The sequence below is a fragment of the Chenopodium album genome, chromosome 17 (assembly GCF_948465745.1).
Source record: "Chenopodium album chromosome 17, dcCheAlbu1.1, whole genome shotgun sequence".
Taxonomy (NCBI): Eukaryota; Viridiplantae; Streptophyta; class Magnoliopsida; order Caryophyllales; family Amaranthaceae; genus Chenopodium; species Chenopodium album.
In genome coordinates, this window is record NC_137850.1 from 48375391 (window position 1) to 48401061 (window position 25671).

Sequence of the window (25671 nt, forward strand, 5' to 3'; positions counted from 1 at the left end):
CCAAGCTAATTGAGTTTTGTAGCTCCAATGATTAAGCTAATAGCTAGGATTTTATTGAAATTACAAGCAAGTCCTTAGCTACAATTATTGGAGCTGCTCTTAGTACTTCCTTGTGTTTTCCAATGATAGAAAGATCATTTTAATCCAATTCTAATCCACCAATGGCACCAACGACATAAGCATGTACCAAGTAATATGAGTATTGTTATTATTTCAAATTGATGTTCCTAAGTTTCTTGAAAGGTTTTTTTTAAGAATGATAATCCGACTTAAAAATTTGTTACTTTTGCTACATTTGTATTCCCAATTTATCCTCAAATAATTTTATCCTCTACTGTCACTCATACTTCCTTTTTCACCGGATCGTTACTAGCTTACCATCCTTGTATTGGAAGAGGATGTATATAAGTACGAGTATATAACACATGTTTGTTTTTCTAGCTTATATAAAATTTGCATTGATTTCTCTGTCGATCATAAATAGCTAGAAATATGAATAGGTGGAGTAATATTCGATAGGACTCTAATTTTTATTTGTCCGTATTGTTTAAATATGAAAAGCAAGTGCTTCCTAAGTATCGTATTGCATTATTGCCCCATAAGGGCCATAACCTTTAATTCATATTTTTAAGAATTAGTACATAATTAAGAAAGTGACATTTTTTTTTTCTTTTTGGTTGCACTTGAGTTGTGCAAATATACTCAAAGGATGACTAGGCGAAATTATAAATAGAGGGAAAAATAAAAAAAAAATAAAAAATAGCATGTGCTAAGCAAGTAATGGGTCATAGTAATTGTTTTCTAGGGAAAAAAATATATAAGGGCCCATGACTCCATGAGCTAGCAACTTGTGCTGGCCGGCCTGCTAGGAATGGGTCCTAGTCCTTAATGTTGTGGTGCCATTGACAAAATATAGCCTATATGTTGCAAGAACGGATATGGAAAAAAGTTTATCTCAAAATAAAGGATATGGATACGGAATGTTAAAATTTATATAATAAATGTAAAAATAAAGAATTTGACCATATATCGGTCATTCGGTCCTCTCATTAGATCATATTGTAATCATATTAACAATGAGCTAAGAAACTCATATTATTTAACAATAACCTTATTTATCTTATTTTACTTAAATTTTCTCATTAAAAAAGAGTTGAACATCCCATATCATAGTAGGATACGGTTTGAGACAATGAGACGTATCGTCGCGTGTCCCATGAGTGTTGGTGTCCGATACAGACACCGCCGTTGGATGAAGTGTCCATGTATCCTAGGATAAACCATAGAGTTCAAATACTGTACTTAAAAACCTACTCTTGTTCTTTGAGATACGTATTGATTATAATTTATAAAATTTTCAATACTAATCCAACATATTTTATTCAGATGTCATACTGTATTGACCCATTTAATTGAACTGTACAGTACAAGTTATAAACCCTTGATATTACTTGTTGATTTCGTGTTTTATACTCATTCCGTTTTTAAATACTTGCTTCACCTACCTTTTTCTGCCATTTTAAAATACGTGCTCAATTTCCTGATTTGGAAATCTTTTACAATATTTAATTCATTTCTCTCATCCAGTAAACCCAACATAAGTCATATTTTATTAATTTCATATTCTCTCTCCTCCAATTTTCTCAACTACTTTTGTTTTTTACAATATTTTATTCTTTCACTTACCCCACTATCTCTATATTTTATTACTTACTCCAATTTATCCTAAAACTCCGCACATAGAGAAATGGAGCAATTATTTAAAAACAGAGGAAGTATTTGCTGAAGTAACAATGAGATACAGTATCAAGCAAAATAATTTAAAATAAGAAGAAACAACCACACCTTAAAATTGATATGGCTAGTATTCAAATTTGAGATTTCTTCTGACTACAAAACAGTGGACCAGAGTCTTTTCCTTTTTTTTTTTTTTTTTTTTTTTTTTTTTAAGATTACCTTATTCACCGTCAATATGTTCCTCTTTTCCACATCCCATAGTTCAATGTCATAGATCCTTAAACGGTCAGTCTGAAATCGGAGAAGCTTAACATATCGTCTGTTAGATTGTTAGAAGGGATTTGTCTGACTAGCAAACAACATTTTTGATCCACTCATCTCTTAATGGTATTATATATGACAAATGTAAATAATCCTCAAAATTTCAGGTGCATAATAAATATAGAAATTATATCAGTATGTCAACTTTATTGCACCAATCCTTTTTTCTCCTCGTGCAAATTATACTTGTGGTTTACATTTGGTCATTTTGGTAATATTAGGAATTAATGCCCCACGCCCCCACCTTTTAGTTGTCTCTTAATAGTAAGCTCAAACTTTGTTAAGAAATACAAGTAATATGTACAAAAAAAGAGTCTTTTCGAATGTAAAACATGATCACTTAAATTTTAAAGATTTTAAAAATAAAACTTGTATATGAGGTCACGACTATACTCTAAAGTTGTCTTCTTAATTTTTGTTATTAAGTCTATGACAAAATTGATTATAATTTTCTTAATTGTTATTATTAAGACGATAACATAATTGGCTGTGAATAACCCAAGTAATTCGTACATTGACATTATTCAAGAATATATACCCATTCGATTTTTATAAAATGCGACCTCTTTGAAAGGACGATACAATGAATAATATTAGAAAAAACACTCATATACAGAAAGAGGACCACATATAATAATTCATCTTTGTTCTATTCTAACAAAGCACTAACGGGCGAAAAAATGCCACGTTATCCTTATCTAGAGAGCCAAACCCTTACAATACACAGTAACCTATGTAAACGACTATTTAAAAAACTATACATATTTAAAATCACTATTACTTGGATTTCATGTACTAGCAAAATATTATTCTGAATTCAAATCTTCTTTATTTGAAATATCTTTAATATTAAGGTACCAAAAAGGAACAAGAAATGTTGATAAAATGAATATAGTACAATGGAGAGAGACGAGTCAAGAGAAGGAGATGATGATACACCTAAGTTTCTGCCTTTCTGGTTAAGACTGTATTAGTTACAGACTAATTACAGTATAAAAATGGAAAGAAAAGGCATAGTAAAGTGGCAGAGTAAGAAATGACATGACGATTGACGGGTACGAGGGTACACTTTTACATTAATACAAGGACCCCTCACGCCATAACTTGTCTGCTCAATTTGGTACCATTTTTTTTTCACTTTTATTAATACCATTACTCGTTTTTAGGGAAGTGGACGCTCTTTAGTCTTAAACTCTTAACTGCGTATTTACTATATTTAATATTTATATATTTCTTGAAATCTAGGGAGGTTGCACCCTATCGTGCGCCAAAATTTGGGTGATCAATTTTAGGTTCTGCCACTTCTGCGTATGTATCTTGTTTACTTCCATATATTCCGTCGGTCTCATAATACTCTCTCTGTTTTCTTTTATTTGCATTAGATTGACTGGTATATTTGTCGAGATATAACTTTGACCATCGATATCTTTAATTGTTAATTAGTAAAAATTATAATAAAATTATATTATGAAACTAGACATTATGACAAATCTAATGATATATTATATAATAACATTTATTTATTTTATAGAGGTATAAAATCAAATCAACCATGGTATGTAAATAGTGCAAAACTCAAAGTGATGCATTTAAAAGAAAACGAAGGGAGTATATTTCTTGCTTTTTAATTTTGAAGATTTAAAATGTTGTTCCTATTTCTATTTTAGAATAGTATGTAAATACCATTATACCCTTATTTTTATGACTTTATTCATTGTACTTTCTAAATTACCAATAAATTTTGCACATGCCTTGTACTTTTTTTCCACTTTCTTTATCTAACTTTTGTCTTTTTTCCACTTTCTCTAACTTTTTTAATCAACCGAGATTAAGGGCATGTTCACATTTACTAAATCGAGCTGAATTGAACTGATTAGAGCTGAACTGAATATTTTATGAGAAAGGAAAATTAGGAGCTGAACCGAACTGAATTGAAAAGTGGTGCATTTGAATATATATAAAAGTAAAAACGACGTACTTATTTTGAAACGGAGGGATTATGGTCATGTATGCTACTATGCTCTATTGAAATTACTCTTTTTTTTTTTTTTTGGTGTTTAGAGAGCCACAAGGACGGGTGATGAAAATCGATCCCAAAATCTCTTGGAACCGGGAGGGGAGCTCTAACCACTTGAGCTATCCCATCACTCTCGCTCTATTGAAATTACTTGGACCGAGTTAACTTGTTTAAGATTCTGATTTGGTTAGACCTTCTTGTAATATTTCGCAACATTTTAACTTGTTAAGTATTTTTTTTGGTTGGTAAGGAGAAGAGTCATATTGGACCGTAACCTTTCACAGGTCCTCCTGATACGGGTTAATGAGTTAAGCACTTTAGAGTGAGAGGAAGGATACATTTAAAATACAGTATTACTCCCTCTGTCCCAAATTATTCGCAACGTTTAGACTTTTTGCACTATCCACACATCCCACTTTGACCATCTTTTTTAGCTATTATATGAAAGCTGATGTAATCATGTAAAATGTTGTTGGATCTATTTTAATGTATAGTTTCTTAATATAAACTTTTTATAGTTTATATATGTATATAGTAAAAGATATTGACGGTCAATCTTGTGCATCGACAAGCGTGTTCAGTTAAAATGTTGTAAGTAAATTGAGATAGAGAGAATATTATTAAACAAGTACATTTAAAATTACATCAAAATATACTCGTAAAACATAAAGTACATTTTAAATTAGTATTAAATCAAATGATACAAAATAAAGTACAAGTACACACCTAAAATACCAAAATAATAAAGTTACTAGAAAAAAAATAGTTTCCACTTTGGTTAGTACAATAACTCGAAAAACAACCAGAGTTAGAGCAAGTTGGGTTGGATTGGGCTATATTTAGAATCTCATTATCTCAAAGTGGGCACCCACCTTTTTTCCTTATTGTAAAATTTCATTGCTTCTCTCTCTTCCTACCATTGGAGGTTTTGTCTATGGTGTTTGTGATTTCTAATACCATCACAGTATTCCACATTATTTTCCTCCTCCTCAAAAAAAAAAAAAAAAAAAAAACACCAAGCTTTTTCTCTTATGGCGCCCACTTAGGATAGTGGGGATCCTACTCATTCAGTCTCAGTCTCCAATCGGTAAACCTCTTTTTTCTCTCTCTTAATTTTTATTTTTCTCCCTTATTTTGATATTCCCTCTTTATTTCCTTCTAGGGTTGGTCCTTTTTTTATTTTTTATTTTTATTTTTATTTTCCGGTCTCTTTCTTCTTTTTTTTGGTAATTAATTTACTAATTTGATTAGCTTGTTTTTGCTTAAATTAGTAATTTGGAATTTTTGTTCACAATCAATTTCCATAAAAACAGTTGTCAATTATTACTACTACTATAGTATGGTAAATAGCTTTTATTTATTTATAAACTTGGCTTTAAGCTTTATCATCAACATTTGAAAGATCCGCTTGATTTTGACTTGAATATCATGTAATAATAAAGTTTTTAAAAATTTGGAGCGATTATTTTTGTTTTGTACTACTGTATAAAGGTTTAAGGTTGATAATGATTTGTTTCTTTTAATTTATTATTTCGGAAGCAGTGGTAGAGGGAAATGGTGAGACAAAGAATCCAGATCAAGAAGATTGATAATGTAACTGCGAGACAAGTAACATTTTCAAAGCGACGAAGAGGATTAATTAAGAAAGCTGAAGAACTTTCTACTCTCTGTGATGCTGAAATTGGCCTTATTGTTTTCTCTTCCACTGGCAAACTCTTTGAATACTCCAACTCAAGGTGACTCTCTATTCCTTACTTATTGTTGATAAATTTTTGTATGTATTATTCGTGTTCGTGTTTGTTAATCTTCAATCGAATGCTGTGGCTGTTGCGTAATTAGTTGAAATGAAAGAATGATAACAATAATAATCATGAAAAATGAGAAAGGCTAATGAAATCTTGAAAAGTATACCATGTGATATACATGGAGGGTTTAAATTAGTTGTGGTACTAAGGTGTGTAATTGCACTGTGATTTATTATCTGATTTTATAGATGTAGTTAATGGTGGGGGCTATCTAGGGTTTTTAAATTTAGTTTGATTTTGAAAGATTTTTCTTAAGAGAAAAATTATTATGAGGTCAATTGCGGAAAATCAGCCGTTTCAACAGGTTGAGACTTGCTACAACTGGAGATTTAATGATTATATGATTTTATGAACAGCTTAGTGTTAGCTTTCTGAGACTTGGGAGTAATTTATGCAACAATATTTAAATTTATTAAACCAAAATGATCACAAAACTGAAGCAAATTTATAGGCACGGGCAAATGTTTTTTTGGTGTTTAGAGAGCTACAAGGAAGGGGGTGAGAATCGATCACAAGATCATTTAAACTGAGATGAAAGCTCTAACCACTTCAGCTATTTCTCACTCTCTAGGCATCGGCAAATGTTTCTAATAACATGTACGCCATATATGTACCATACAATATACGACATTATGAAGTACATTCTTCAAGTATTTTATGAATGACAGTATAGCTCTTAAATCCTATCTTTCTTTCAATTTGGGACGCCTTCTACTCAAAATCTAAGAGAACCAGTCCATTTGATTTTTTTATGTCCTACAAAACAACCCCCCAAAATTTCTTTGGTATAACCTCCACCAATGGTTTAAGTGTGGATTTTTGAAAAATTCATGTTTCTGATTGCAAAGTAAGGTTTAAAAGAGAACAAAATTGCAAATGAAGTGATTGATCATTTTTTCTCAAGTTCAAAAAGTCTATGCAACAGTTATGTACCCTATAAATCAAAAGTTTACTGGTATGAACAAATTTCATTGTTAAAAAGTTTTACATACATAAGATATAGCATGAGAGCAATAGTTGCAGCGGAATTTACACTGTAGTAAGTGTTTACTCCCATTACATACAAAAACTTTTACAAGGTAATAATATTACATCCACATTATCACAACTCACAAGTAGTGAAGTAGATAGACTACTCCAAATTACATTGTTGCAACATTAGATGAAGAAAACATCGATCTCATATCATTTGGTTATCGTGTTTAACCTGTTGTTGCTAGTTGCTACACTTGCTACTAATGCTACATTTATTGTACGATTGTAGTATAAAAAGAATATTGTTTTTAGGATGTACTTAGAGTTATAAGAAGAAATACTATATACTGTATATGTTTGTGGTGGTGTTAGCGAGGTAGATATGAAAGATTAGCTGCTGATCTCTAGGGGATTATGAATTTCCATGCTCTAAAGGTACATCTTGAATTTATTTGTAGAAGGATAAATAAATTCCTTTTTTTTACAGTGTTCCTAGGTGAGAAATGTAAAAAGGGGATATTTCCTGGAAGTGATAAGTGAGGAAGAGTAGATTCTGATGAATAATAAAGTTCACAAGGTGCATTGAAGAATGTAAGAAAGGGAATCCCTTGGCATATAATTTTTCGCCTTACAAGCCCACATAACATCTAATTCGTCCTTTTTGTCCACAAAGTAGGAGAGCTTGTTTCTTTTCCACAGAAAAACCGTACTAGAAGTCAGATCAAAAGGACTACTCCCTTTGTCTCATAATATAGTTTTTGTTTGTGTTTTTTCACGGTATTTAAGAAATAGGAGGAGAAAATGGATATAACACATTAATAAAAGTGAAAAGTACAATTATAGATAAAAGTTAGAGGGAGAAAATAGAGAAAAGTAAAAAACATGTGCAAAATTCAAGGGTAATGTAAGAAGTAGTATGAATAAAGTTTAAAAAAATGAGGGTATAATAACTTTTACATATTGTCCAAAAATAAAAACAAGAACAACACTTTGACATTCCAAAATGGGAAAACAAGAACTATTTCATGGGACGGAGGGTGTATAAGATAATAGATTAAGAATCTTTCTAAAACAAGCAGATTTTTAATTAGTGCTTTAATCTGCTGACCATGGCATAATAGCATGTCATACCACCAGCCACTCGATAGTGAATCTAATGAGTTTGCCTCGATCTCAATCGAAGTGGTAAAACGGACCTTCCTAGCACACGTCGTTGGTCCACTGCCTTGTTTGTCTAAAGACAACCCTCATGTTCTTTGATAGCTACTTGGGATACCCTTTGAAGGAAGACTAAGAAGTGGGGGGTCGAAGACCCACAGGTTGTCATGTGTAAATTAAAATTCCAGCTGGTGTTCTTAAAAGGTGAATCCATGCTCAACCTATGAAAGAAGAAATATATATATATATATATATATATATATATATATATATATATATATATGTATATACATATATATATATATGTATATACATATTTTTTAAAAAAAAGAACAAAATGGAGACAAGAAATTTTGCCCTTGGAGGCTAGGAGGAAAATTGTGCCTCCCTAAACAATAGGGAGAATATAGAAGTGAGGACTATATTCTTCAAATTTCTAATGTGGATACTTGACATTTAGAAAAATAGAGGAACTCTTTTTTTCAAAACAAGTTGTGCCTTCTTTAAGCTCTCTCTAATTTGTCTTTATCAAGAATTCAAAGCTCTAACTCAAATAATTGTAGCTGGAATTATGAAATCACGAAAGTTATGCATCATTCTCCCTTTCAAGAGCTTAAATGAAGGAGCAAATTGAAGATAGGATCCCTATCATTATTAACTATGTTACTAGTACTGGATTCAACTTAATATTTCAAATAGAACAAATTAAGCCAATAATTATTAAAGAGGTCCTTGAAATATATAACTACTTAGTTTTAGAGAACCTATGTACTCACCTAATTACCTCTTTGAAGTTGAATGAATATTTGAGGAATGTTGGAAAGAATATGACAACACACTTATGCTAATTTGAAAATCTCAACTTCACTCTTTTGACCTCTCTCTTTGAAGAATCCTTTTTTTTTTTTGAAACCAATTGAAGAATCCTTTTTGGTTTCACATATTCTTGTTTTCCTTAATGGATAAATCTTGAACAAGGATGGAGTTAAATTGCTTTTTTCTTTTTCAATGACCAACTTGTTGTTTTTCCTAATTCCTTAAATTTATTCTTTACTCTATTGCAATAAAGTTTAGTCTTAAATTTTATGCAAACATTAATATTGCAGTTTTAAGCCCTGTTCTATTAAACTTAATTTTGCTCAACTGAAATTATTTTACTAAAATGAAATTATACTTAAATTATTTGAATTGGATCTCTATTATGTATGTTCTTTGACTTATTTTTATTAACTTAAACTTATTTTTGCTGAAATGAAATTATTTTACTAAACTTAAATCATTTTAATGAATTTTCTTTAAATATGGTAAAGTGAACAAGGCCTTAGTTTAAAACTACTAGACCAAAGAGTTGTCTCATAAGTTGTAATACTGATGTGAATTCTTCTTTGATGCTCACACCTATCTTCTTTTGAACATTTTATAGAGCAAAAATGGATGAGAATGTCCTTTTCCATTTTAGTCCCTACTTGAACCTTTGTGAAACAAGTTATTCATTGTCTTCAATCTTTGGGACAACATAACCTATTTACTGAAATCGCATCATATTTCCCAATATCTTGGTTGGGATCTCCTTGCATGACAAATTCAGTATTTCACACACATGATCAGTATAAGCTATGCGTGTTTAATTTATTCTGATCCAGTATAAGCTATGCTTGTTCATTCTGTTCTAAGAGTGAAAGAGCTAATGTCCAGTCACGTATGAGCATGCAAGAGCTTGAAAAAGGTAATAGCAACTAGAGTCAGAGATGCTCTTGGAGGGTGGTGAGAGTAGCAATGTAATGCAATGTCTGTAATACTTTACTTGATCAATCAATATTCTTCCTTTTGTTAAGCAAAACAAAGTGCTTAGTGAATTTTGTCCTACCTTGCTTTTTTGTAAGTTTACTTTGGCTGCCTTTTAGTTATTTGGTTGATGTAAGTTCTGTTAGTTTATATCTCTGGTGATGATTAGATGTGAGTCCTATTTGGTTTCTGAACTATTTTCAACGGAGTATGATTAGATTATATGTTATCCCAGGGGTCGGGATTGTCACCTTGACCAGAAATGATGATAACTAGATTGAAAACAATTCTTCGAAAAGTCCCCCAATGAAAAGCTCAAGTAGCTAGGCAGCAGCTAAGACTTGTTAAGCGAAGTCTTATTTGAAACACTAGTTATTTTCAGTTGATTTTTTATTTTATTTTTTGTTTATGGTAATTGGTAAAGCTTTCCATACCTTTGTCTAGAGGTCCGATCCAAGCAAGGGAGGCACCCAAGGCAAGAAGTGCTATATATGTTGAACACTATGTCACGGTGGAGGATATTCTTTACCATAGTCTAGAATATGCTACTGAGCAATTCATGAGAGTCTCTAAACATTAAATTGAATAACGATTTATGAGTCATAGGGAGCATATGGTATTGACCATTGGAAGGGGGGTTTGGTCTTCTTGAAGTTTGTATTTGTCTCAAGGTTTTTCAAAATTTTGATTAAGCAAGACTCTCCTTGGCAAATCCAAAACTTTGTAATTAGAAAGAGTCACTAAGGTTAAAGATAACACATAGGGATCAGATGGCAGTAAAAAGATGATAAAAGTATAAGTATTTATTTAACAAATTAATCAGCCACCTTTTCATTTTCAATCACGGATATAGTGGTTATATAGTGTTACCTCTAGAACTATGGTCACCGAAATTTTTATAAGGGCTTCTACTTCAGATGAGAAATTTTGATTTAGAGGTTTTCAAGCATCCGTGCGCTTTGGGGATATAATCTCAAGTTTAACTATCTTGAAAGCTTGAAAGGGGTTTGGTTTAAGTTTCATAGAGGGTAGTAGATAATGACAGCTTGTTTGGGCATAAAGAAGGAATGAAAAGAAGGGGAGGAAGGGGAAGATAAGAGACGGAAAAAGGAGGGGAGGGGAAGGAATAATAATGAGTTTTCTTTTCAAATCTCCGATCAAATTTTTACAATGTAATCTTTTTATTTTTCTCCCTTTCAATTTACTTCATCCTTCATTTGGTATCCAAATGAAAAATACAATATTTCTCAATTTTCCTTCCTTTTCTTTCAATCCAATCACTTTAAAGGTTAAGAAAAATTATTCAAATAAGTTGTTGCCATTAGGCACCATTATGCAAGTTTATTATATCGGGTACACAACGGTTAAAATGTCAAAATTAGTTATTGCAATCGTGTGAAAAGTTGTCTCAAATTCATAAAAGTATATAATTTGTACAGTTGAATTTTATGTGATTTGATTTAACTAGTATATATTTCGCTTATTTTAAAATAATGCCATAACATTGGTACTTCTTTCGTATTTTGTTTCTCAACATTGAAATTTCAAACTATTTACACATTGTCTTTTGACTGTTTTATGTGATTTTATAAGTTGAAAAAAAAAAGATAATTACGTGAGATCTTCCTCAAATACACTTTTATAATGTCAATTTTTTATATTTTTACTATAACACAACCTATGACATTTAAATTATGATGAATTGTGCATCGCCAAACATGAAATCCCTAACGTTGCGGTTAAAAAGAACTAAGAAATATTTGTTGTTCATGGTTTTCAAAACACATATTTCAACGTTTATATGTTGGTGGTTGGCTTTGTCCCGAGTTGGGGCATTGGTGGTTAAATTAAGAAATGTTAATACAACGTTACCAAAATAAATAAACTTTGAAACAAATATAACTAGATTTCAAATGGCAAAAAAAAAAAATAAACTAATTCATTTTAAAATAATTGCAATGTTTTGACTTTTGCACTATTTATACACTAACTTTAACCACAATTATTTTTTCATATATACAAAAAGGTTTTTTTAGTATTTAGAGAGCCATAAGGTCGAGGTCGAGCGATGAGAATCAATTCCAAAATCACTTGAAATTGGGATTGGAGCTCAAACCACTAGGGTTTTCTCTCACTCCCATATGTACAAAAAGGTGATTATGTAATCTTTAAAGTATATTTATATAGGTGTGTTTTATTTTTTTTTACAAATTAATTACTAAGATTACATATATAATGGTTAACTTGAGTATTAGCAAATTAAAAGTCAAATGATTGTTATAGATCATGAAACTAAGGGAGTAAAAATTATAACTATTAGTAAAATTGTGGTCAAAGTTTGAAAAGTTTAAATGATTGTTTGGCACCATTTTTGATTTTCAGTTTTCAGTTTTTCGAAAACAAAAAACCAAAAATAGGAAATAATAATAAAAAGGTGATTTCATTTTTATGTTGTCAGTTTTTAAAATTATTATGATTTTAATAAGTTTAACTAATTTTTTATTCATTATATGATATATATCATATGATTTTGAAAAACCAAAAACAATAAAAATAGAAAACTACAGCGATGCTAAACGAACCCTTAATTTTCGCTTTTCGTTTGGGTTGTTGATGTGCCCTTCAAGGGGAAGGGAAGTGAAATGAAGGGATGAAGTATTTTTCATTTGGATAACAAATGAGGAAAAAAGACAATTGAAAGGGAGATTCAAAATTCATCATTATTTCATCCCTTCCCCTCCCCCCCCCCCCCCCCCCCCCCCTTCTTTTCCTTCCCCTTTAGCATCCAATCACACTAAATAAAATTGGGTATTGTTCGTCTAAAATATTAATTTGTTTTGCTTTTCACAATTATTTCACAACTTTAACAATATATTTAGATAACAATAGTTAAGGAAAAGGGAGGGGAATGAAAAAAGAGGGAAGAGAAACTGAGAAAGGGAAGTAAGGGCAGGGAGAGAGTTGACCCTCCATTTTCCCTTCAAATCTCTCCAACAATTAAATGGGAAGGAATATGGATCCCTCTCCCTCCATTATCTTTCCCTTCCCTTGCCTTATATTAAAATCTATATCTATACATATATTAAAGTAATCCTCAGATTGGACACTTGGCAAAATTTTGTGAAAAAATTTCCTCCAAAATGCTACTTATTACTTTTTTTAAAATTAAATTCTTTTAATAAATCTTTTTTTATATATATATGCAACACATAAAAATTTTCAGGGCATATATTAAATAAATTCATACTTCAAAATAAAAAAAATAAAATGGTGTTACATAAGTTATTTAATTTCAATTAACTCCATTTCAATTAACTATTATTATTAATAATAAATTTTATTATTATGAATACGTGCATTGCACGGGGCTAAAACTAGTTAGAGAAATTATATACCTCACTTTCCCTCCAAATTTTTATACTCAAACATAAAATAAAGTGATGAAAGTTTTACAGGAAAAAAAATACTAGGAATATTACTTACTTCTATCTATTTTACTTAACAACCAAAATGACAAAAAATAAAATTCCCCATGAATATACACTTTATCTAGAATTCTTCATTAATGTATAGTTCACAAAACTTTAACAAAACTTAAAAATCCCTATGAATATACACTTTTACCTAGAATTCTTCATTACTAATGTTTAATTCTTAAAACTATAGTTTTCTTAAACCTTTATATTTTATACTTCAATGTTTTAATCACTCTTTTAAAACTTTCTTGAATTTCATTGGAAATTTAGGTTCCCTTTAAAACTCTCTTAATTTTTTTCTTAAATGCTCTTTCGTTTACTCACCTTTTTTCAAACTCTTTTAAATGATGTTTTTATTTTTTTTAATCGTACAATTTCTTATGACAATTTATGTTAGCCAATTCCAAATCAATTTGAGACTAAGACTTTGTTGTTGTTGTATAACAAGATGGTTTTGATATGACATCTATAAGAGAGTTTTGATGTTGTTGCATATTGAATGATTTTATACCTCCTTTCATATCTCTGTAAATTACATATTCTTCATCAATGTGTCTATCAATTTTTTGCTGCTTGAAGATGATTTCATTCTAACTTATACGATGTAATCAAAGGGTTATCCTTTTTTTGATTCCACAAAAATCTTTAAAAATATTTTTTAAAATAATGACATTATTTTCGAGAAATTTGGCCAATCTTGACCTTTAAACCCTAGTTTTGTGGACTAATAAAAGGAGAGAGTATTGTTACGTTAATATATATCAATTTTCAATTTATCCTAGTTAAATAATCAGTGGGCGGAGTGAGTTTTGCGGCTTTGCCCTAGGCCTAATAGGCTACCATTTTGCTAACCCAATTGTGGGATCATGGTTTGCTGACTTAGAAGAACTAGGAACAGATTGTTCTGTTTAGGGTTCTTCTCATGGATGATTTCAATAACATGATCTCCTCACAAAGAATAGTCCTCAGAAAATTTCTTATTCCACACAAGCTAACCTTTATACAGTGCACCAATTATATGATTTCTGAGAGTTCTTTTCTGTTTGTTTTCTTTGTATATTAGGTGGGTGTTGTTGCTTACTACCGTTTTTTTTCCATATGAAATGCTGTAAATATTAAAGTTTGTAGGGTGTTGTTTCTTACTACTCCGTAGTTGTTTTTTCATGTGAAATGATGTAAAGATTAAAATTTGCATGATGTGGTAGAGACAGTTTCTTGTGGATTATTTGAAGTTTTACTTTCTTAGAAAAAAAGAATTGTGGGATTATGAGTTTATGATTTGTCTAAATTGTATTTAAATTGAAGTAAGTGCAACTGTACGGATTACAAACATTATGTCCTTCCTCTTGCTTCATTTTAAAAGCATATTCATGCAAACATGTTCAAAACCACTTAGCTTTATAATTTATCCAAATTTACTAATTTCATTATATCAATCTCTAGGAGCTTTGCTTCAACCCATCTCTCGCCTCCTTAAGTGTTAAGCTGTTAACCATTTTCATGTTGCTTACACTTGTTTTCTGCTCTCTTATAAGTCTGACCTTATACTATTTGACCAAATACACATGACTGACAAACAAGATACTTGTGAAGTTATGATAATAGGATCATTTTCAACTTTTAAATTGCTTCACCTTTCTAAGTAAAAGGGATATTGAAGAAGAATGACCTGTTTTTTGACGGTCAATGTTCCTGATGGACAAATGCTCACAACAATCTTTTATGTGCCTAAGATCATCAAAACTTTTGCCTTGGAAATGTGTGTTTCAATTCATTGGTTCTATGATGATTGCCAAAGCTTTCCCCAAGGTATTTTTGTAAACTGGCACTTGCCATACTATTCTATAATATTGAAATGTATCATAACTTGAATTTTTTTTAATTGGTCTATCAAGGATGACACAAGTGCTTCAACGGCATATGCTTCATGCAGACAACATCAACAGGCTAGAGGAATCATCACTACAACTAGAGGTAAGCTATATCTAATTAAAGCAACTGTGTAATCTACATTCTGAGGTATTTTTGTTAGAAAATTTGCTAAAAGCATGCACAAACACCTTGTTCATAAGATTTTTACTAGAAAGAATAAATTTGTGCTTTCTTTTCTGTAAGTCATGGTTTGGAAATAGGACATAAAATGGATGTCAATGCATGCTACATTAGATTTTTCAAGGAGACAGAATGAAGTTAGGGTTTTACTGTTCTCATATAGTCATATGGGCTTTGCTGTTGGAATCACTGTCATTTGCTAAGTCGTGAAGATGGAGTGAATTCTAGGTGAATTGGAGGCATTTATTTAACCTTTTTGTAAATTACTAGTATTTTACTCCATAATATCTATTCAATCAATTCCTTCCTTAGCTAATAGACTAACAGTGTCTGTTTTCCTTTGTCCCAAATGCAAGTGGCCTAGGGTAATTGGCAGAGCTTTCTTCTAACATTCTCTTGTCTCAAGTATTCTGAAGTTATCGACTTCTCCACTTCTTCAAAATCATAAATAAGTGTGTTTTGTTGATTTAGTCCTTTATGTGGAGAATTTACTTTTCTATCGCATATAGTTGTAAACATTTTCCTAGCAAAAGTAGGCTATGCAGACTTTCATGCGTTCAAATTGATATAAACTCGGGAAAATAAAGTCCCCTTTAATAATTCATTAAGATAAAACAGAATCAAGGTAAAGGATTATATGCATAACTTGATTATTATTACTTCTAGAAGACAAAGAAACCCAGCTCACACAATGAAACTCTACATCTTTCAAAAAAACTGTAGTAAAATCACTTTTCAGTACTTAAATCCATTAGGTGATACATTGATTTGATGCTACTTTTCTTGTGTTTGTAGGCTGAGGATAGTTTGTGTGCTATGCTAAGCAAAGAACTTGAAGACAAGACTCGAGACATAAGGTAAACTTCAATTCATAGTAACCGTTCTCCAGTAAGCTTTGTGTGCTATGCTTTAGGATCCGTGTTTACATGTAAGTTATGATCCTGTGATAGTCGTATAAATGGAGAAGACCTTGATGCATTGAGCCTCGATGAGCTAATGAAACTAGAAAGACAAGTTGAAAGGGGTCAAACCAAAATTCGCCGAGCCAAGGTTGTGTTCTTTACTTGAAACAAAAATACATCAATCATGTATATATTATTACATTAAATCATGAAATTTTTATTGCTTGAACTTGGTGATCGTGTTCAGGGTGAAAAACTTCGGAAAGAGATTGTCACCCTCAAGGGAAAGGTACAATTTTTTACTCATATTGCATTTTCTATTATGTAATTTGGACACTTCATCTCACCTCAAGTACTCGTGTCACATAAGTATGTTTTTATAGTTAGTTACTTGTTAATGAGTTCAAGTAACATGGATTTTCACTTATTTGCATTTATTTTCTTTGATGTTGCTGGTACATTGAAATGTGATGACGCAACTGGGACAAGTAGGAGATTGAAACGGCTAAGGAAAATCAAATGTTGAAAGAACAGGTGGAAGTGACCTCGAAATTTATTTTACATCTTCTGTTCCCAAAGAAAGTTTCTCGATTACGAAGTAAAATAGTTGTCTTGGTCAATACTACAGATGAAAGATGTGTCAAAAGAACATTTTTCTCTGCTGCATTTGGCTGTGGAATCAGATACCAGCGTTCCCTCATCAGCTCCAATTCAATGGCTGCCAAAAAAAGATAATAACTCGATTTCAAATACTTTTCTTACATTGGGGTGAGTGTGTTACCAGTATTCTCTATTTCATTTTTCATATGCTTATCTATTCCCTCCGTTCCTTAAAAATCTTTATATTTTCTGTTTTCATCCGTTTCATAATGCTCTCTTGTGTACGTTTACATCACTTAGTTGGGGCTTATGCTCTTATTAATTTAAATGCAGCCCTCCTGTACAAAGTGAAAATTTATGAAGTGTATTGCAAATTTGCAATAAAGCGCGAGCTATGGAGTATATGAAAGCAGATTTATGTATACTGTAAGTCATGGAGAGAAGGATAAAGCTATATATATGTTGAATGTATTTAAATTGTGCTGCTTGGAATTCTTGTCAGTTTTGTAAACCCTAAATCAGACGATGCGGTAGTAAGTAAATAATGCAGGAGGCAGAAGTTGAAGGTGTTCCAAGTCTTTGTAAGTGTTATATTATCTTACTTTTAATTCTCTGAGCCCTAGTTCTTTGTGAATTACCTTTGACAGAAAAATATGTTGATATAATTTGATTGAGATTTGGGTAATCCTAGCATTTTTGCATCACTTTTGTTTAACTATCTCATAGGTGCAATGCATAACGTGTATGGGTTTATTTGGTGCGACTATGTGTCTATGTAAGCACCATTTAATTCGCGTTATCTTGTTGAAATGATAAAATTATCTTGTTACAAGTTTTGGGTCATTGTTGGGTAACGGGCTAATTACTAGCCAATGATACATTGATACCATTTGGACTTTTATCATTTCGCCTTTGTTTTGACCTATAGGGAGTGTGAAGTTTTTGTAACTAAGATTTTGGGTCCAATTTGATATCTTTTTTGACTGTTACGCATTGCCATTTTTTGGGCTTTTATCATTTCGTCTTTGTTTTGATTAAATATGAAAGTATCTTGTTACAAAGTACAACTTTAGGGTATTTGTAGTGGATAATTGCTAGCCAATTAGGATTTTATAATTTCGTCTTTTAGGCGAAAGAAGAAATTATTTTGTGGTTAACATTTTTGAGCCTTTTGTGTAGGGCAATTGGCTAAATTACTAGCCAACGACCCCGATTGGATTTTTATCATTTCGACTTAAATTTGATAGATAAAATAGTGCCTTGTGATTAAGGTTTTACTGTTTTAGGACCATTTGCGTTAGAGTAGTTGCTAGGCAACATCACTTATTGGGTTTTTTTATATGCCTATTGAAAGATCATATTCCTTTCCATGTTTTTTTTCACTAATGTGAAGCTGAAATTGCTAGATGTAAAACCTGCTGTTTTGAAGTTTGGATCTGTTTTTTATTTGCTACACCATAATTTGAGCTTTTTTTGTTTACGACAGAGTACTTTGTTTTCTAAACAAATTTCAATTCTATAATTTAGTGGAACACTAATAACTCTTACAACATAGTTAGTTCAGATATCATATTAGTAACCTGCTATTTGGCCTGATTAGAAAGCTTCTTTTACTAGACTGGTATGACTTGATTAAGTACTACACATTGTGCATATACAAATTGTTCGAGAGCATCAACGAGTTCATTTAAAACTACGCTTAGTGCAAAGCACTTCTTCGTAAACTTAATTTATGCAAGATTAAGGAAGTCGATACGTTGATGTAAGTAACAGTGTAGAACCTCTCCCCCCAAACACCCCATAAAAATAAGGCAAGTCCCGGTACCATTTGACTGCTTAAATCTGTGCAACCGTCCTTGTAAATAAATAAGAGAAACTCGTACTAGCTGTTACATTATTACCAGCATAGTTTTTTTTTTTTTTTTCTTCAAGGTCATTTTCGTGTACTGAAACAGTTCAGTTTGAAAGAAATTATAAGCATAGAGGCCTTTCTTAGTTCGTACATGCATGGGGCCTTCAGACTTGGACTATACGTCTATACTAATATTAGAGTAGGAAACGGTCTTAATACTTTCCCTTGGCTTATTTATTGTGTTTGAGGCGTTCATCTATCTCTTGTTTTGCTAGGTGTCTATCGTAAATGATGAGTTGATTGCTTCCTTCATCACTGAGAGTGATTTGTATCTTTAATCACTGGTTCATAAAATAAACATAGCACCTTAAGATTCGCATTGAACTTTTGTAAAAAGCCGTGGTTAATCAAGTAGTTTAGTTGGTTAAAGTTTTGAGAGGTGGTATTTAAGAGACTTGAGATCAAATCCTGTCTACATGTCGTTTTCTCTAGTCTCTACACCAAAAAAAAAAAAAAAAAAAAAAAAAAAAAAAAAAAAAACTCCGTATCATATGCATACGATTTGTAAAACACTACCCCGGCCAAAAGCTAATAGCTAGTAAGTATTCATCACTATAACATCAAGCATTGACGCTTACACTAAAAGCTATTGTTAAACACGCTATAAGTGCTATTCTTATAGGATTACTTGATTAGTCGACAATAATACATACTTTGTATATGATTACAAGAATTGAATCAATACCCTAAACTTATACACTAGCAAGTAGCAACAAGAATACCAAGTTAAAAATATGAGACACATGTTGGAGTTGAAAAAAGATTAACTTGGGACCAGCAGATGTAAAAGTACACAAAATTAATGAGTTACCTAAGAAATATCATAACCAACCCTGCAAATTAATTAAACCCTTTTGTCTTAAGCTACAACCTATAGTGCAATTATTTCTGTAATCTCTTTCTGAAGAGTGAAGAGTGCTTACACAGTGCTGAATGTTAAGTACACTAACAACTAACAAAGTAACAAGTATGTATGATACGTAATTTTCACTTGGTACTTAACAGCCTTATGTTTATTTATTAATTCCTTCTGTATGCCCTCCTTTTTTGATCAAATAATGTTATTGTAACTTGCTTGAATTGGTCGTTGTAACCTTTAGGAAGCATGTACAACGCCTACATTTATATCTTGTGTATTCTTCTGCTTGAATTATTGGATGCAATGTCACCCAAAGGAAGCGAATTAGCCAAAGGTAAATTTGGTTTCACCTCAATGTAATTACATATCAGAAAGCTATACGAGTATGTTATATGTGCTTTATAACTTTTGTTTCCGGGTCATCTTTTTTATACCCTTTTGTTTCTTTTTGTTTGTCTTGTGTTAATCATTTCAAAAAGTATAGAAAATGTGGATTTAAATTTGATTAACATCTTATATCATCTTCCCTAGCTTGGATTTTCTTAGAAATAAGCCAATCAAATCTAAGATATTATGTGCAGTGTATCCACATGATAATATACTAGTATCCTCTTTAATATAGTATCCACACGATTTAGTAACCTAAGCTTTGTACAAACTAATTAGAAGAGATTGTTAAATAACTAACATCTAGCTACATTAATAATTTTGGTTTGGACTAATCATAGTCACGACCCCACTCTTAATCTAGTGATGTGCCTTTTGTTGTTAACTAGTCTTCTGGCCCATTTCATGCACGGGTTATTACTCAAAATATTTTCCTTGTAATGTGTTGCTTATTTGTGTTGTATGAGTTAGCATTGTTTTATTGTACTTTATATGTTTATATAATGTGGACTAATTAGCTCAACTTTTTTTATTTTTTATTTATTTTTTATTTTTTATTTTGGTGTAGTTGAAACACTTAATTTTCTTACTTAAATTTGCAAGTTACGGAATGTATAAAGACGTGAACATTATTTTTTGATAAAGAAGGTGGCATGTGGCATATGAGTGATTTGTGGTGACATGTGACATATGAGTAATGTGTGATTTGTGTTTTTAAGTATAGATGTATAGATATAGATATAGATTACCATACCCTCTAATACTGGTTACAATTAGTCACATGAGACATTTTTTGCAATTTTAGCCTTAGATTTTAACCCCTACAATTATTCTAGAAGTTAAGTTCGCACATAATGCACAACAGTCCATTTTAATTCCATTATTTAGCTTCTCACTTGTCCGCTAATAGCCTCATAAGTACTGTAATTAAGATAAAACACCTACTAATAGTATAGGCTTACTACTATTGAACTTGAGTTACATTTTTGTTGTATACCAAAATGGTTTAGATAGAATACTAGGAGATGGCAACATTTTTGATGTGTCTATTATATACACGAGTTATTTGTAATGAGTAATCAGTAAAAGAATATCAACCCTTAGACCCTCTCCAATAGTGAGACTCAAATGAGTATTTTTAGGAGAGAGAATATTTTTTGCTATGTATACCAACAAGTTGGTATCTAAACTTAACAACTCCAAAAAAAATTTGCTAAGTTTAGATACTCAACTTTGAGTTTCATTTTACAAAAAGTGTGGGCCCCTTGTCAATATTCTAATATATTTAAGTTTTACCTTTTTTTTTAATTTTTTAATCTTATAATATTTGATATTAAAAAATAAATGGATTTGGTGGGTCATAAATTGAAAGTTACATTTGTATACTTTTAGAGAGTCTCACCATTGAGGAATTACACTCCACGTGAGTTGCTAAATTGAGAAGTGGGTATGGTATCACCATCGGAAATAAAAAACAACTCAGTTTGTATTTCAATAGTAAAACTTGAGTCTAACTATTGAAGATGGTCTTATAGCCTTAATCATTAATTGTAACACCCATAATCAACCCGGACGACCGTTGATCATTCACGTGCATTGCACATTCAATGATGATATCACTCCCAAAATACATCAACATTTGTTGGGCCGTTGTTTACACGTGTAAGAGTTGACTCAATTTTAATGTTGATGAATACAGAATACCTCAGCCTTTTGAATGGTTGCAACAAACCAATTGCTCAATCCGTCTTGTATTGTGCACCCATGTTTCAGTAAAGTTTAATTTGGAATTTTAGATAAATATAAGAAATTTCTGACAATTTTTTTCATATGTGCCAAATATTACTGAGTAAATCGAATTTTATTAGACAATTTGATGTTTTATCTTTTCTTGTCTACTTATAACCATTTGACTTTTTATTAGTAGTATCAGTGTGAAATACAAAGTATGGAGTTACATTTTTTGAAGGTATATGTAATTAGGGCTGAGCAAAACTACCCAAAAACCCGAAAAATCGATCCGTAACCGTTCTGAAAATTTTGGTACCCAATCCGATAACCATAACGGTTTGGGTACCTGTTCCGATAATTTGTTATCGGGTATGGTTATTGGGTGTCATTTTATAATTAACGGTTACCCGATCTGATCCGATAAGCATTTTCTTGCTTTTTTTTCCCTACTTAAATCTATTTTTTAAAATCTAAGGTCTTACTTTACTCTATAATCACTTTGTAATATCAATTATTAGTAATATTATTAATAATTTGGCCAACATCATATGATATTGTTGTTAATTAGTGGTAAATGATATCATAATAACTACATAATTAAGATTAATTATCATTATTGGATATCTTATTGGGTACCCGATAACCGATCCGAAACCGGGTATATGAAGTCCAGGTACTCGAACTTATCGGTTCGAATTATGGATATCACTTTTAGTGATTTTGGTTATCGAGTACCCGAACCGTTAGTACTAACGGTACGGATAACCGTTAGTACTCACCCCTATATGTAATACTCCATATAATGATATTGATGATATACATATGCGAACTTGTATGATGTGTAGTTAAAGTCATAATGGGTATAATTAGAACAAAAAAATGATAAAATAAACACTTTATGTGCACTGAATGCAAACAAGATTATGTGCTAAACTCTTCGCTTTCCAACTTCCTTTACATAGCTGTTTTTATTCATCAAAGACTCTAGAGCTCAAAAAATCCATATAATTAGATGTAAATAAAGATACAGAAAACAATTTTGTTTTTAGCATAAATAGTCAAAAATCATACTGGGTAACAAATTTGTTTGAGAGAGATTGAGAAAATCACGTCTAGCCATTTAAAAATAAAAAGCCCCACAAATTTTTTCACAAACAAACTCACCTTCATCCTCTTCTTTCTCTCTCCTCCATTTTGATTGTTCACCATAGCCACCACTTTCACCACCACCACCATTTCATCTATCACCCAATTCTTCAATTATTGAGGTAATTTTAATTTAATTTTGTTTCTTTGATCCAAAAAATGATGAACAAATAAAATGTTAGAAATTGTAATTAGATTTTACCATGACCCCACAAAAATGCATTAATATCAAAACAAACCAAGACATTTTCCTCTCTTCCTTATAACAAATCATCAACCTCCAAAAGAAGGGTGCAGAAAAATTAGCCCTTCCCAGCATTTGAAGGAGGAGGGGCTTTAATTCATTTCTATATTCCTTATAGTTCTTTAGTTTTGTGCAATCAGAGTTAATATTCTATGTATATTCTCTATCAGGACACAAGATCAATTAGAACTATTGTCTCACATTTGTTGTTATTGTTATCATACATTAAAAATAAAGAAATTGTTACGTTTGATATTTGTATGGAATTATAATGGGGGAGATAGTGAAGCAAATATTAACAAGGCCGGTGCAATTAGCAGACCAAATAACAAAAGGAGCAGATGAAGCCATACAATTCAGACCAGAATGTCTTGAGTTACAAGGCAAAACAAAGAAGCTAGCGGACTTAATCCGTCAAGCGGCGCGTGCTGCCAATGATCTCTATGAAAGACCAACGCGCCGCATCATCGACGACACGGAGCAAGTGCTCGAGAAGGCACTTGCTCTCGTGGACAAATGTCGAACACGGTCGCTTCTTAAGCGTGTGTTTACTATCATCCCTAATGCAGCATTTCGTAAGATGATCGCACAACTTGATAATTCTATAGGTGATGTTTCATGGCTTCTACGTGTGTCCGCACCTAAGAATGATGATGATGATGATATTGGGTATCTTGGGTTGCCACCCATTGCGGCGAATGAGCCAATCCTTTGTTTGATTTGGGAACAAGTGGCTAATCTTTCGACGGGGTCGTTGGATGACCGGTCCGATGCGGCTGCATCGTTGGTGTCACTGGCTAGGGATAATGAAAGATATGGGAAGCTGATTATTGAGGAAGGAGGAGTTGGACCGCTTTTGAAGTTGGCTAAAGAGGGTAAACCGGAAGGTCAAGAGAACGCGGCTCGATGTATTGGACTCTTGGGGAGGGATCAAGAAAGTGTGGAACAAATTGTTAATGCGGGTGTATGTTCGGTTTTTGCTAAGATGCTTAAGGATGGACAGATGAAGGTTCAAGCGTTGGTGGCGTGGGCGGTATCGGAGTTGGCTGCTCATTATCCGAAATGTCAGGATCATTTTGCTCAGAATAATGTGATTAGGCTGCTTGTTAGTCATTTGGCTTTTGAGACTATTGAGGAGCATAGTAAGTATGCTATTGCTAAGCGTAAGAAAATGTCGATTCATTCTGTTGTTATGGATAGTAAAGAGGGGTCAGAAACTTCGCCAAGAAATGGCAGTTGTGGTGGCCTGCAGACTGATCACGAGGATGAGAAGCAGATGACGAATCAGATGAAGCCGGTAGGGGGGATGCAGGGGGAGACTCAGATGGCGAATGTGGTCAATGATACAATGGTGAGGCGGACTTCTAAAGGGGATGCAGGAAGTGGTAGTGGTTGCAATAAGAATGCTAAAAATCAGAATCAGAATCAGAATCATGTGCAGCATGTATTGGCAGGGGGCAGTATAAAGGGTAGAGAGTTTGAGGACCCTGAGATTAAGGCCGAGATGAAAGCTATGGCAGCGCGAGCCCTTTGGCATTTGGCCAAAGGGAACGTGTCTATATGCCGTAGCATTACAGAATCGAGGGCCTTACTGTGCTTCGCGGTGTTGCTAGAGAAAGGCCAGGAAGAGGTTAAGCATAATTCAGCTATGGCATTGATGGAAATCACAAGTGTAGCAGAGGAAAACACGGGTTTAAGGCGGACTGCCTTTAAGCCTACCTCCCCTGCAGCAAAAGCAGTAGTTGATCAACTCCTTAAGGTTGTCACAGAAGCTAACTCTGAACTCTTGGTTCCCTGCATCAGGTCTATAGGGAATTTAGCAAGGACTTATCGAGCCACGGAGACTAGGATCATTGATCCCCTAGTTAAGCTCATCGATGAGAGGGAGACAGAGGTAATGCTAGAGGCGGTAATAGCACTACTCAAATTCGCTTGTTCAGAAAACTACCTCCGTGTTGTGCATTGTAAGTCCATCATAGAAGGTAGTGGTGTTAAGCATTTGATACAGTTGGTGTATTTTGGAGAACAAGTGGTTCAAATACCGGCATTGATATTGTTATGTTACATTGCGCTTCATGTACCTGATAGCGAGGTGCTAGCACAAGAGGAGGTGCTCATAGTACTAGAATGGGCAACAAAACAAGGTCATATTATGCAAGATCCTCAAGTTGATGATCTTCTACCAGAGGCTAAGAGTAGGCTTGAACTTTACCAATCAAGAGGGTCTAGATTCTAGAGGCTTAATTTTACTCACTTTTGAAGAAACATCTACCTTTTGTTGGTTACATTGTGTGCAGTAATTAGTTTACAATTTTGATAAACTTGTTGTTTCCTAAAAAGGTTTTCAGATTTCGTCTTTTTTATTTTTTTTTTTAACCTTCATGGTGCAAGAGCAGGGGTGTATATACACAAAAGGTTGGTTAGCTTTAAATTTCGGCTTTTGTAATAATTTTTGTAGTTGCATTACTAAATGAATTAACCCCTTAATTCATCATTCAATGTTTTTCTTTTATTCTTCACCTTAAACTGGAGTTATCTCCTCTTGAATTCTTAAGTGGCTTCTA

General features: G+C 32.4%; 2 protein-coding genes across 4 annotated transcripts; both read left to right on the forward strand.

Moving 5' to 3' along the window:
• The first annotated feature begins 4878 nt into the window (after positions 1-4878).
• Positions 4879-17532, forward strand: LOC145588330 (MADS-box protein AGL24-like). 3 transcript variants are annotated; one of them, XM_081644971.1, is made up of 9 exons: positions 4896-5162; positions 5618-5811; positions 15170-15248; positions 16122-16183; positions 16277-16376; positions 16476-16517; positions 16721-16762; positions 16857-16996; positions 17162-17532. In XM_081644971.1, exons 2-9 carry the CDS (start codon positions 5630-5632, stop codon positions 17187-17189), a joined length of 675 nt encoding a protein of 224 aa, XP_081501097.1. In that variant the 5' UTR covers positions 4896-5162; positions 5618-5629; the 3' UTR covers positions 17190-17532. The 3 variants fall into 3 exon arrangements, with proteins under 3 accessions (XP_081501096.1, XP_081501094.1, XP_081501097.1); XM_081644970.1 differs by having other exon boundaries at positions 4879-5162; positions 5615-5811; positions 16721-16996; XM_081644968.1 differs by having other exon boundaries at positions 4883-5162; positions 16721-16996.
• A 5846-nt stretch (positions 17533-23378) lies between these two features.
• LOC145588331 (uncharacterized) lies at positions 23379-25511 on the forward strand. Its single transcript, XM_081644972.1, has one exon. The coding sequence runs from the start codon at positions 23379-23381 to the stop codon at positions 25341-25343; it is 1965 nt and encodes a 654-aa protein (XP_081501098.1). The 3' UTR covers positions 25344-25511.
• The last annotated feature ends 160 nt before the right edge of the window (positions 25512-25671 follow it).

Coding starts and splice junctions, on each gene's coding strand:
- LOC145588330 (XM_081644970.1), top strand. CDS start 5,630: ATGGTGAGACAAAGAATCCAGATCAAGAAGATTGATAATGTAACTGCG. Junction 5,812..15,169: donor TTTGAATACTCCAACTCAAG/GTGACTCTCTAT, acceptor TGGTCTATCAAG/GATGACACAAGTGCTTCAAC. Junction 16,184..16,276: donor GACAAGACTCGAGACATAAG/GTAAACTTCAAT, acceptor ATCCTGTGATAG/TCGTATAAATGGAGAAGACC.
- LOC145588331 (XM_081644972.1), top strand. CDS start 23,379: ATGGGGGAGATAGTGAAGCAAATATTAACAAGGCCGGTGCAATTAGCA.